Source organism: Rhagoletis zephyria, unplaced genomic scaffold (genome assembly GCF_001687245.7).
Source record: "Rhagoletis zephyria isolate East Lansing unplaced genomic scaffold, Rhagoletis_zephyria_1.1 Rzeph_scaffold_00123, whole genome shotgun sequence".
NCBI lineage: Eukaryota > Metazoa > Arthropoda > Insecta > Diptera > Tephritidae > Rhagoletis > Rhagoletis zephyria.
This window is the reverse complement of record NW_016157207.1, coordinates 35,382-50,182: the sequence shown is the minus strand read 5'-3', so window position 1 is coordinate 50,182 and position 14,801 is coordinate 35,382. Positions and strand designations below refer to the sequence as shown.

Sequence of the window (14,801 nt, the reverse complement as noted above, 5' to 3'; positions counted from 1 at the left end):
TGAGTAAGGCCCCAAGTAAGCTACCTCGACCAATACAGGTAGAAACTACGGAGAGTACTACGGTACAGAAAACTTTTCTATGAATCGGAAATCAAAAATCCAGATAAGCGACAGAATCGAATCTGAAGTCAGATTGGAACAATTCAAAATCGCGGATCCAATATGGCGGCAAAAAAGTCAAATCGATCAGATTCGCTTAAATCTCTTAGGCGATCTTAAGGTCGCTTACTCAGTCGAAGTGAGAACGTTACTCATACGCCATGTACGTTCGTTCGTTATTAACTTTTACGTGATAAATGGTAAATCTTTTGNTACGAAAGTGCAGTGCGATGAAGGCAAATTGCTCTGTCCACCTAAATGAAATGTTGCAATGATAAAAAGATTTGATTGATTTCTTAACCAGCTATAATGTCGTCTCATAAATCTCTTCTTTTTTTTTTAATACACACAATACATAAGGACTTAATCTTTCTACCAAGTATCTAATTTTGCAATATGCTCAAACAAAATGCCTGAAATTTACGTTCATCGCGTTTAATTAACTATGTCTTTATGAAGATAAAAGTCTATGCCTAAATAATTTCGTGAACATTGTTCATTAGTATTTTTCACTTTACGTAGCTGTTGCTGCTTTCGCTTATGATAACTTAGTTAACATGTAACGTTAACTACAATCATACTTACTTAAATTACTCGTTTTGACAGGGCAAAATTACTTACATACATACACCAATATTACCTTGATGTTCGTCGGGAGTATCAAAGCCAAATTTTCCATACTTCAATTTAAAATTATTTTTTCACAAATTTGTTTTTTTTTTCATTTTTCATTCATTCTTAAGCTTTTCTTTCAAATGACTGCCATTTGCTACCACTTTTTTTGCTAACATCTATTGGAATTGCCGTTGAAATAAATCACAGTGTGCCCCCCTGCGTATGCGCAACAATAAAAACAAAAAAATAGGGAATGCGCTTTCACCTAGCTTTCATGAAGCAAATATTGTATCATTAAATATTTTCGCTCATTAGTAAAGCTATTGAAATAACAAAAAGAAAGCATCACTTCATCAGAATTGTCAAAAGCAACGAAGAATAAATATTTGCCGTTCAATAAGCAGAATTCCAAAAAAAAACTATACATAATGCAAACAGTATACTTACGTAAAAATGCCAGACATTTTACGAAAAGTGGCTTGTGGCCCATTCTGCCAACTTCTACAGCCGTCATGACAACACAGCTTAAAAGACTAAAGCATTTGTAAAAGAAATATTTGGCAACAAAGCGTTAGGCTAGGCTTTCAACGAGCGCGCGTGCAGCGGAAACAAAATGGTCGCTAGGCATTGCTTGCTTTTTTAGGCTCTCTTAGCTCAGACTTATTTTTTTTTTCACTTTATGTTTTTGTTAGTTACTTGCTTGTGGCTACATATTTATGACCCCGTCTTTAGGCGCCTGCGACCTCTTGCAAACATTTTGCTTTAAAATTCGAGACCATAATGGCACTGCAGCAACAAACCCAACTGCCAACTGGCAATCGCACAACCAGGACAACCCAATAAAATTGCCCCACTTGTGCTGCTTTTAGGGTAATGAAATTGCAGACGGGCAGCCTTACAACAGCAAACAAAGCATTACAAAGGCGCCGCGGTAGGTGCCCAACGATTTATGTAGTTATATATTTATGTACATAATTAGATACTTTATGGGGCGCGGTGACGTACTGGAAACTAATTTACAGTGTTTTATATAAAGCAAAATATTGTAGATTTTTTTTTACTGAATAACTATCAAGGGTTTATTTTGTTAGTTACAATTGTAATTTTTTGCTTTTGTATACCTTTAACAATTAAAAATTAATACGGCAATTATGTCATTTAAATTTAATGAAATTTGCATTGTAAATTAGCTGAATAGGCAGATATCCCTGGTGATGTGAAATATGTTACTAATTCGAAAAATGCTGCTCCTAATAACTATTAAATTTTAATTGCAATTTGTTAATTTTTGACAAACAATTAAACTATAAAGTGTTGCTAATTAGAAATAGCATTTATAGGCATTTAGCCGGACTAATTAACGATGCATGAGTATGTATTTAAATGAATACTTTAGTTGGTGACAAAATTTTAATTAGAACGTAAATTTAATTATTCATACATACATAGAAGACATAAGCGGAAACTGCGGTGTGTAGGCCCGTGGGAAGTTAAAGTCAAAACACTACTGCTACTACACTTTTTGCACATCATCTCTCTTTTGAAGACTTCAAGTTATACGCCTCAGATCGCTGAATGCTTGCTACTAAAGACGGACAATAAAGTGTAGGTGAGACAAGCTACCAAGGGCTCTAATAAGAGTCTCTTGGACTTTTCGGCCTTTGGCCATATTCCCACTATTTGGAGAAATGTTTCGATAGTCTTCATTTCCAAACTGGGAAAGGGTATTTGTTCGCTAGCAAAAACCTCCAAGCTGAGGTACGTGGAGTGCATCGACACCTTAGTAATTACCAGCACGCACACCTTTGTAGAATATTTTCTGAAGCAACTTTAAATGACCACGCAACAAGGATTAAAGTGGTACCGGAATCAGGGCAGTAGACAACGTGTTTCCATATACCCAGCGAACAGACGGCATGAAGTGGATAAAACAATCAAAATATGCATCCATTCCATGTTATAAATAAGTAGGCTGCACCTGGTGAATAAACGCTTATTTGGGCACTAGAACATTGTGGTCTTAAGGCAAAGAACTAAGTGATGAGCTAACTCGGTGAAGTTCTTTGAACCAGAGCCAATATCAGCCCAAGCTCGAGCATAGCGGGAGTTGCTCATTAGCATGGGGGGATCATAAGATCCATTGGTGCCCAGGTTGCCAAAACTGTTTGCTAACAATGCCATAGAGGGAGGTGCTAAAACTCTCTCACGTAAGGGAGAAAGAGAGTCATGGGATCAAGCAGAACTGGTTAGGGACACAATTCATAAAAAAATAACAAATTATAGCCATAGCAATCATTGCAGATTGGCTGTGTACATCGCGCTTGTGTGGCGAGGAAAGTTTAGATCAATCGTTCGGCGATTGTTCGGGGTTCTTTAAACTGAGATATCGCATCTTATGTATGTATATGTTTTTTGTTTTTTTTTTTTGGGAAATACCATTCAACTTCACTTCAGTATCCATGTCGTAGTCTAAAAATATGTAAATACATATGTATTTGAAGAGCTCAGTTTTTTTTTTGTATTTAATTAAGACGATTGAACGACTCTTTTTTGTTGATCTATCACGAAAACTGCATACCTTTATTGAAATTGCTACACTACATACAGTTTTTTTGGTGAAATGTTGTCGATCTCTGGCTAAAAGAAAAACGAAAATATTTCGGCATGTGACACAATAGCACTCTGCTCGAGAGCTTATTTTTCATAATCACTAATTGCATTCTTGTTTGTTGCATTAAGCTCTTCATTTCATTTCCCATGCAATTTTATTTTTGCTACAAGCAAGCGATGAACATAAAAAAAATTTTATCAGTTTCAATGTTTTTGGCGGTCATTTGCCTTTGCGGCCTACATTTTTCTGCTGTGGCGTTGATGATAGTTTCGCTGCGAATGCATACGCTACGCTTCTTTTGTATACACACACACAAAGCATGTTTGTATATTTCAATTGTATGAGCTGCTTTACGATGTATAAAAGAATTTGAACATTTTATAGAAAACAACATTTGGGACAACAATTTCTTGTCAGTCTTGGCGTATACGTAACCTTAAGCAGAAAGTATGCACAAAGTGCAATGCCTTAATTGTGTGTACATATGTAGCTTGAATATGTTGTACGTAATAGTATAAAAAATAAAGATTTGGTACTTACATTTTAGCTTAGTGTTTTGCTCGAATTTGTGGTGTGTGTGTCGTGCTGTTAATTATAACAGAAACGGAGTGACCTGTAGTTTTATATCGGCTTCGAACGGCAGATGATTTTACATGAGAAAGTCATTCATGAAAATTTAATCCTATAGAAAAAACAAAATCAGTGATAAACAAAAAAAACCTTCTAATCTTCGGCATATTTTTTGACTTACATATATTTAGGAGTTTAAAAAGGCTGAATTACTAGATAATAATCCTCTCAGGAAAAAAACTAGCAATAAATAAATGTATTACATTTAACAATCATTAACCGTTATAACTAAGTAAAGTAAAATTTGTTTTATCGTATCGCATAAAAACGGAGTTTGCTTACTTCTATTTTATTTTCAAAATAACTGCATATAATTTACTACATACTACATATATGTATTTTAAAAGCATTTCATTGTAAATTTTTCTCATCTATGTTTCAATATTCATCAAAATATGCTTGCTAGTTAAAAATGTTTATGCTAAAATATGTTACGCACTCAAAAGTAAATCTAGCAATTACATTAAAAATATAATAGTTTGCAAAAGCAAATGGAGAAATTAGGTCAATTCGCTGCGCACCAGAAAAACAAGCAAACAAAAAAGGATGCAATTCACTTCGGTGATGACGTCAGCACAATGTGCTAATTTACATATGCATGTATACATATGTACTATATATGTATGTAAATTTATACATGCGTGCATTCTGCTATCTGACATCAAGTTCACTATGGGCCTGATGAGTGGTGGGGGCAAGTCGGCATGTGAAGAATTTCTTATTAAAAGTTTTTGAAATGATACATTTTTATGTGCATACATACATATGTGTTGAGAGCGAATGTAACATTCGTGCATACCTATATATATACATGCAAACATAAATACATATATAAGAAAACAAATTCCTTCATTCGCTGAGGAATTTTTGAATTGCAAAAAAGAAAATAATAATAAAAATGACTGTAATTGCATAACGAACTGCGAAGAGATTTTCTTATTAAATTTTTAAGTAATTCATTTAACTAAATAACCTAAATTCCTAAATAAATAAATTCCAACTACACAAAAATAGCTGATCAGCAACAACAAAACATATCACAAAATATATTCGCACTGGTTTGTGTATAAAAACAACAAAGAAAAAATCTAACATTTTATTAAAATTGTGCGCTGGTGAAAAAGAGAAATGCAGCACGTCGATGTGAAATGTATGCTCACGTGAAAAATTAACAAAAAAAAAAACAAAACAAAAAAATATGTGTGTATAATCTAATTATGCCATCAAAAATCGCGGCACACACACATGTATGTCAAAGACAAATATGTACAATAAATGAATGATAATAAAATGAAATGAAAAAAATATTTATTAAAACATCAAACGCACAATAATCTCATTATCTGCGTATGTGGGCGCCTGCATAACATAAAATCCATGCAAAATGTTCGGTTGCATCTACCAATTATGGGACTGGTGAGTAATTTGCATCATAAAGCGAACCCTACATACATGTAAAATAATTATTAATTCATGGTATGCAAACGAATTAAAAAAGCGCACAAAAAATATAACACACATTGGCGCTGAGTGGAAAGGTAAAATGTTGAAATATTCACTAAATTGCACAAATTGTATTGCTTTCGTGTTGCGTGTAGTATATACATATATATAATATATACGTATTTTTTTTTTGCAAATTTTATTGGTATGCATACCGTAGGGGTTAGCCTAAGTAACATATATATAAAGTTTTATGGCCGAAGGATAACCCGTGCCGACTTTTAGTTGAAGTTTTAGTTAATATGTGGCTTGAATTGAGGCTACCAAATCATCCATGAAAACTTTGCAAATGCGAATAATTCACTAGGTTTCCCATATCTAAAAGCATTTATAGCAAAGCTGCATCTTTATTATTTTAATTGGACATCAGGATATCGAGAAAATTAATTAATGGAAAACGTACTTTGTAAGGGTCTATTACAACGCTGCTAAATTATATGTTTTCTAGTAGAATAATTTGAAAATTTTAAATTGTCGAACGTTTTTTAATTGGTCCGACAGGGCGTATGATGAACATAAAATTATTACATTCAACTTTTGTAACAAACTGTTTTCCTCCTTTAAAAAAAAATGTCTCTCATAAATACATTAAATACACAAAATATAATGTTTGTAATTTCGTATGATATGAAAAAATTTTGGTAAAAGAGACCAAAACGCAGATTTACTAAATGCTAGGCCCTAATAATGTAGGGAGTATAGTAATACCGTTTTATATAGGAGTAAAATGAACAAATTAACAAAATACGCGAAATATAACTTTGACTACAAGTCGGCACAAGTTGCTGTCGTCCGTATTGCATAAAATTTCATTCGGATAGTTTTTAAGACAAAACCAATAAAATAAAGAAGTATGCGCTAAAAAAGGAACTTTGGTTTTTTGGTACATTCTAATATCCACATATACTAAAATACATACATAAATACATATGCACTGGTAGTTATGCCCCTAGACGCGGGTAATTTAATTTCATGCTCAAAGTTATTTTTGCGTCCTCAGCATACCAAAAAATTTTGTGCTCAAAATCAGAAAAGAATATGATTTTATTTAAATTTCGTACTTTAAACTTTCAGATTACCAGCTGCGTACTTTAAGTCCAGTTATGTATTCCTGATCCAAAAAAATCCCTTAAAGCATATTTATTATAAGAAAAATTTAAAAGCATACTTTGCGAACTCGAAATTGATTTTAGACCCTTGGTTTCTTCGGCANATAATAAGAAAATTTTTAACGCATACTTTGCGAACTCGAAATTGATTTTAGACCCTTGGTTTCTTCGGCAAATTCGCTTAGAATTTCATGTAGAATAAACCTATGCTATACCTGCATAGTCGAAAAAAGTCGACCAGCTCTAATGTGCATATGTATGTATTACCGACTTGAGACGCTAGACTAATTTTGAAAATGCTCAAACTGCATTCATATTTTATCACCAAAAGCCACTAAAAGTCCCACAAAAATACCTTTAAGTAAACCTGTAGAGTCCCAAAAATTTCTAAAAAGTTTAGAATTCCAAAAATTTTTAATCAACTCTGCAAAGTGAAATTTGAAAAATCTCGTAAAGCCACGAAAAATGTTGAAAAGTCTCGAAAATTACGAGCACTAAGAATTTATTATGCGACCAATCGCTGAAAATTAAAAACGCAAAATTTGCCGATTTTTTGATGCTCAAAATATAACAGGTAAACTTTGGCTTTTATTTAAATTTTTTTTTAGTTTTACAAAATCAAATTCTACAATGAGTCATTATTAGAATATAGCCCCTTTTTTCGAAAGAGAACACAATTCCAAAGAAATTATTTCTAACATCCCAGGAGCTGAGTCGCCCTCAAAAGGGACCGTCTATGAAACTTAGTACATCAAATAAGTCTAGATGTCCGAACGTTGTATGCAATTCGCATATACATATGCATATTCATACATATACTTATTTAATAAAATGTATAGCTATGCATATGTATTTCCAGGGAAGTAGAAAAATTCTATAGAGAAAAAGTAAAAAGAAAAAATTATTGTTGGTACAGATGCATCTGCGAGTATGTATGTAGCGGACTAGCACTTGCATGCGTTGGTTGTGAGGCCAACTTAATTCCATTTTTGCTTTTGATTCAGACTATGATGAGTTTGCCCATAAAGGCATATGCGAGGGGCATTTTTTTTTAATCAGTTAAAAGCAATTAAGTTGATACAATCTCAGCAGCANCGTGAGGCCAACTTAATTCCATTTTTGCTTTTGATTCAGACTATGATGAGTTTGCCCATAAAGGCATATGCGAGGGGCATTTTTTTTTTAATCAGTTAAAAGCAATTAAGTTGATACAATCTCAGCAGCAATAAATAACAACGAAATGAAAGGGGTCGACACTGACGCAACTTAATGCCGTTTACGTCAAAGAATTTAATCAGATGAACTCTTCAGTATTCCGACAATCACGGTTGCACCACCACACTTACACACGTATACAAAGATATACAATTTTTACTAGCGTAATCTAATAAATGTGCATTTTTTCTCTTGCAGGTTGGACGCGCCACCGCTCTTCAACGGTGCCACCATGGACGCGAAAAAGCTGCAGCAACTGCAGCAAGCGAACGCCCAAAAGAAACTGCCACTCGCATATCAAACGAACCTCGTCGACTATCGCGCCGCCACACATTCACCCGTTTTTCAGCAACACCAGGCAGCTGGCATGAGCGCCTACCATGTCGGCGGCGGCGGCGGAGGCGGCGGTGTTAGCGGCAGTGGCTACCAGCAAAGCCCCACGGCCACCTCCTCGAGTGGTGGTCCACTTACGCCAATCGATATGCAACCGCAACCAAATAAAATGCTGCTCAAGCACTTGGCTGGAAGTGGCGGCAATACCTCGAGCAGCTCACATAGCTCGCCATATCACCAGTCGTCGTACAACAGCGGCGGCGAACAGCTATATCAGTCGCCAACGGAACGCACCTACCTGACCGCGGCGGGCCGCCTGCAGGCAACTTCATCGCTTAATCCTGCCACGGCGCTACAGCAACAATATCAACAGCTACAGCAGGCCAAGCTGCAGGCGCAGATGCAAACACAGAACGAGGCTGTGCAGCAGCAGCAACGCACATTCGCCATGCGACAGGCATTGAACCCGCCAGTGCCGCAAGGACACTTCCACATGAGTCAGTCGTCGAGCGTCATGTCTTCGATGACCACACAGCAGCAGCAGCAGCAGCAACAAAGCGCCGCATCAGCGCATGGCCGCGCGCCACCCTCCACCCTGAATTTAAACAGTCCATTCCAGCCAGCGGGCGGCCCACTGAAGGTCAATCAAAAACAGCAACCGCAGCATTATCATTCACAGGATCAGCAACAAATCTACGCACAACAACAACAGCAACATCAACATCAACAGCAGCATCAAATACAAATGCAGCTGCAACATCAACAGCAGTTGCAGCAGCAGCACGTCCTTCAGCAACAGCAGCGTCTGAAGTCCGAACAGCAGACGCCAGGCAACGAACAGAGTCCGGTGTACATACAGCAAAATCATCCTGGTCACGTCGTTAATCAGGCCTGTCAAACACAAATATCTGCAGTAAAGGGCGGCGCTGTGGTTCAAAAGACAACTCCTAGTTCGGAGGATTCGTCCGGCAAGAGTCCCTCGCACGCGCCACTGGATCGCAAGAAAAGTATTGGCTCAATGCAGGCGCTTAAGTCACCCATCACCAAGCGTCCGCCTTCCTCGCCTGTTACCCTTTCCGGTTGGCTCTATAAGCAGGGCTCGGATGGGCTGAAGGTGTGGCGAAAACGCTGGTTTGTGCTTGCCGAATATTGTCTCTACTACTACAAAGGTCCCGAGGAGGAGAAGTTGCTCGGCTCCATACTCTTGCCGTCGTACAAAGTGTCCGCCTGCTTGCCAGAAGACAAAATCTATCGAAAGTATGCCTTTAAGTGCGAACACCAAAACATGCGTACCTACTGGCTAGCCGCTGAGACGGGCGAGGCGATGGTGCAATGGGTGCGTGCGCTCACCGCCGCCACAACAATGCAGGCTCCCAACAGCGGCGAGTCGGATCAGCCAAGCGGCTCCTCGTCACTCAATCACAGCGGCGAAAATTCCGACTCTGGCATTCATACGCTCCAGTCGCAGCAGAGCAAGATGAGCCTGAATCAGGGTCAGGTGACGCCCGCATCCGAGCATGCCAACGCAAACTCGGCATCGAGCAGCAACAGCGGCGGCGGCGCCAACGGCGGTGGTGGTGGCGCACAACCTCTGTACGCTAACGCGCCCCCCAAACCACGACGCATCAATGACGGCGGCTATTCCTCGCCTAGTCCCGAACACTCAATTGACAACGAACGAAAATCACACCATCAACAACAGCAAACTGGACGACATGGTGGTGTTATGTCGCCAACGCTGCAACAGATGCAACAACAGCAGCAGCACTATCAACAACAGACACGCGTGCCACAGCAACCACAACAGCATCATGCCATCTACGACACACGCACCGGCAATGTTTCTTCCGCTTTGCGGCTACAACAAGCACAACAACAATACTCCGTAGACCAGTTGGAGGCGCAATTGCAGCAACAAATGAGCTTGTCCCCAGAAGATTACCCTAAATCACCGCCACCGCCGGCCACACACTCCAATTATATGGATATCGAGGAGCAAATGTTGCGCATGCAACAGCAACAACGAACTAGTGAGGAGATTTATGGCGAGCGCGAGCTTTACATGCAGAAGCTGATGCAGCAACGTTATCCGCCACACTTGACGCTCTATCCGAATGCGGAGCGGCGCACACCGGACGCGTATGGACGTTCGAAAAATCGCATCTTCTCCGATTATGAAGACATTTACAATTTGACGCAGGCTGGCATGCCTACTTCGGCACAGGAGGCGCTGCTGCAGGAAGCAGCCAGCTACCGTAGACCGCTAAGTCCGCCCAGTTACGATGGCAGTAAACATGTGCCAGCTATGCCGATGCGATATACGCCCAATCATATGGAGGTAAGTGGAAGGTGAATAGAAAATCGGTAAGGGCGGAAGGGTTATTAGCGACGTAAATAGCAAATACGTACACTAAGAAAAAAGTAACATGGTTTTTTCAAACAGCGTAATTTTTGGTTTTTCCAAGTTAGCGAATCGATAGCCTGCAGGAATGGGACTAGTTTGTAGCTAAGTATTAGCTATTATCAGTCGACTAGTAGCAACTATTTATTAGCTATTTCCTTTGGCCGTAAGTAACTACTTTTGATGGCCGCTGACCGCAAAATAGTGAGAACTGGTTTCCCCTGCATTAGCACAAAGTTATCTTAAAGATAGCATCAATAACAGAATTAGATTTAAAATACTCAGCGAAAAGTTCAACGGTATCACAAACCGACTAAGAACTCTTGCCATTAAAGTAATTGAGGAGGAAGTGCTGAGATGATTTCTCCTCGTCTCCCGGACACCTGTGGCAGTAGGGATCCGTGAGGACATTGAGTCGCATCGTGTGGGTCACGGAAGGACAATGTCCGGTCAGTTCATCTGTAAGAATCGAGTGCTGACGCTTAGCTAGTTGTAGAAGCCCCCTTAACCTTAAGCGGTCACGAACCGGCCAGAAGGCCTTTGCAACTTTGCATGTCGAGGTTTCCGTCCAACGCTCGCTGAGTCGACTGTACGAGGGGCTGACCTCGAGGGTGCCCTGCCTAGCCAATTTATCAGGCCCGCAATTTCCAGTAATATCACTGTGTCCTGGGACCCAAATCAGCTTGATTTGGAAGTATTTCGGGGCTGTTGAGAGAGAGAGGTCAGATATTTTCCGACCCGTTTTTATCGGACCATTAACGATCCCAGCGCCCTAATTTCCGCCTGGCTAACAGTGTAGATATTTTCCCTCCTAGTCGACAATACAATAGTGCCTAGCCAATAGGCTGCCTCTTTTATAGCGGCTACCTCGGCCGGAAAGATGCTGCAGAGATCTGACAGTCTGAACATAAGATCTACTGAGACTTCCTGAGAGTAGACACCTCCTCTAACTCTCCCGTTCAGCTTCAATCCGTCCGTTAAGATGTTTTTGTACCTTTACTACAGAGACTACCTTTCTCCAATTCGTCCTTTAGAAGGATGTGCGTGAAGAAGGATCCTTTTGGGGCTAGGCTCGAAGACTCCGGTCCATTTCTCGCGGCAGGAAGTCGTGCAGGAAGGATGATGTGGGGCAGTCACCCATTCCAACACCAATAGGCTCATGCGATGCAGAATTTGCTTGCAAAGTGTCAAGGAGTAGTTTAAGCGATTGTTCCCCAATCATCGCTCAGTTGCCCTCTTCGTCATTTAAGTATCCCAATGATATGGGGTTCCTCGCGAGGATTTGCCAAAATCGAGTCGATTCATTACAAGCTGCTACGATTTCGCAGAAATTTCTCCATCACTTACATTTGGCCTTTCTTATACCGGACTTATAAGACCCTTGTAAAGTGCCCAGTCGGAGTGTTTTCCACTCTTACTGGCTTTGTTGAACACCCTGAGTTCCAATTCGTCCATTCTGATTACTTTAATATTAAATTTTCCCTCGATTCAAAAGGAGACGCCAAAGCCCGCTCAAAGTAATCTGTTCACCTAAACGGGCTCTAGGTACTCATTCTGTAAAACTAGGATTGCAGCATAAAACATCTTGTAGTAGTTGTAATTTGTTAGATGCAGAAGAAATGGTAGAGAATATCCTGTGCATCGGCGCAGCATAAGAAAGGACCAGAATTCCGTTTTATTAAACCAGTCTGTTTTGGCGGTTTAACAGAACTGGGTGGCATCAATCCTTCAAGCGTTGGATCTAACAGAATTAGTGGTTGCATTATGGATTGCAATGCAGCCATAGTTGGGTTGCCGGTGGGCCACGCTACTGAATGACCTATGGTTTGACTATAAATAATCTGAAGGAACAGTTGAAAAACGAAATAAATTATCTCAATAAATATTTCCGCTGCAGCCACAAAAATTCAGTTGCCAATAAAGCAACTCAGTTGCCAGTTGTCATCTGTAATACTATTTCAGCCAGTGGCAACCTGACAACTGAAGATCGGTAGCGATTCGTAATCTACCCAAGAAATGTTTTCTGATATCTTCTTGGTGTTTATCTTCCTGTTTTTCCTTGATATCTGTAAAATAATTCTATTACTGATACTGTTTATATATGTATATTATACTGTCCGGATTTAATCTCGGCAGGTGTACAGACAAAAAGCTTGGCCACTTTCGCATCTTTACTAAACAAAATATTAACAACAAAAAAACGGTGCCGCCTTAAAAATTATTCTATTATAAAATCCCCATTGTGGAAACTTAAAGGTTTCGGTCTAGCTCTGTGGTTATCCTCTAACCTTAGCTAGTTTGAAGCAGCTTATATGCTGAAAGAAATTTAATTTCAACTTTATATGGCACAAAGAAGCAGCTCAAATGCGCCAGAAAATTACCAATTTCACCAGGCCAGGAGTAATCTCAGTAGACTCAACTGTGTGTGTGTGCTGCAAGCTATAACGGAGCATTAGCTTGCAACAGAAATGGGCGCTTACAAGCAAAATACACTCGCTTAAGCAAAAGAACACTCATGTATATATTTACGTACATACATACGAACACACACAAAGGCCAAAGAAACGAGTGAGCTTATTCCCTGCAGTATTATTTGGAGAGAGTCTGGTAAAGCGCTAGTTCCGAACTACATACAAAATGAAAGTACTCAGCTCAGCGAGAAGAGCTCCGACTCAAGCACTCTTAGCTTAGTCAAATCGCGTTGGAGGCAGTTGTGAGTTTACAGATTTAACGATTTTTAATTGTTGCAATAATTTTTTTTATTTTTCTTTTTTTTTATAAAATATGTAACAAAAATGGAATATGTAGAAGAAGAGAACAAAACGGAAAGCGTTTTCTTATAAAAAAAATGTCCAAAATGGAACCGGTTAAAAACTAGTTGTAAAGTAGTGCACTGAGCGACAATTGTCACCGCCAATAACATCGCCTTGTAAAACTGGACAGTTGAAAGCATTGCTTGGGTATTGAGTTAGAACTAGTACTGTTGGCAGAAGGTCTAGTTCTACGCTAGTTCTGACCTAATCAGATTTACGGCAGGGTTTTGATGAAAACAATCTCGCACACGCACACATTTACCCAAGCAATAGTGGCAGTTACTACAGCTAAGTAAGCGCCAGGGAGGAAAATTTCGGTTGCGCTCACTTTGTACAACTGCATACATCCTGGGCATCCTTCGACGGTTGCATGTGCATGAGCAAAAGGTGTACGGTTTACGCGGTGCCAAGGGTACCACGGGAGGTAAGTCGGCTATTTAGACAGTTTGCACCGCCTGAGGGCGTAGCCTAATCACGCGTCCAATTTAGTATTTACGGGTCATGAAAATCGAGCAAGCCGCCAAAGAGAGCCAACTGCAGCCAACCACAGTCGAAATGTGTGTGCATACATATGTATGTATTAACTAAATTGGAGTGTGGACAAAGGCGAGCGAACCTTTCCTTAACCAGCTCGCAGGCCACCGACGCTCAAAACGCATTGGCGCCCACATTAAATATTCCATGAATAAACTGCAGTTGGCGTAGAATATGCTTGACGGCGGACACACGTCGCAGTGTTGAAATCAAAACCGCCACATCAGTCAAAAAATACATACATACATACATAAGTAGTGGTGCTACGTTTTGCAACGTTTTCTTTTACTTTTAGCTTTCTCCTCTGCAATTACTGCGCTGCTGTGTGGCACGACAAGTAGTCCAACCCATTTCCTGCAGGCATTTTTTTTAGAATTCGAAACCTAGAAGGATGCATGCAGTGACGTGTACTCGTAGCAGTGTTGCATGCCACCAATGAGCAGTTGTTGTTACGATAAAAGCACGCGCTTACCTACTTGCTTGCATTTGGCTAAGTGTTTTTAACTCAGCTGTAAGTTGTTGCTCTTACGTTTGCAGTTGGGTCATGCTATGTTGTGTAACTGAAAGTCGAGTATGGCTAGCAACCAAACCGGCAACACATCTTGCAGCCGTGCCACACGTGTGGTATTTTCTTATGCTAAATAGTGAGCAACATATACTTAGTTGGATATACTGATACTTTCATATATGTAAGTATATGTATGTACATATGCAGGTACCCAACTTGCAAAAGAATTCAACGCAAAACTCTATAATTTAACAAAGGTTTTCAGAATCGTATAGCATGAATTAAGGGGGAGTAGATGGGTTTCAATCCCACGGCCAACAATTTTTATTTTTTATTTTTTAATTCTTTATATTATTATACCTGCGTGCTTTTTTTTAATACAAATTTAACTCTAAAAAATTAAATTAATAGTATGAAATAAAGCAGAGTA

General features: G+C 39.4%; 1 protein-coding gene across 2 annotated transcripts in view; it reads left to right on the top strand.

The window, feature by feature from the left end:
* Nucleotides 1-4,950: 4,950 nt before the first annotated feature.
* Nucleotides 4,951-14,801, top strand: part of LOC108379392 (serine-rich adhesin for platelets-like) — a 37,428-nt gene continuing 27,577 nt past the window's right edge. For both annotated transcript variants that reach the window (XM_017635746.1, XM_017635738.1), the window contains exons 1-2: nt 4,951-5,371; nt 7,981-10,453. In XM_017635746.1, the coding sequence (XP_017491235.1) occupies nt 5,340-5,371; nt 7,981-10,453 (2,505 nt within the window). In that variant the 5' untranslated portion in view covers nt 4,951-5,339. The remainder of the gene's footprint in view (nt 5,372-7,980; nt 10,454-14,801) is intronic.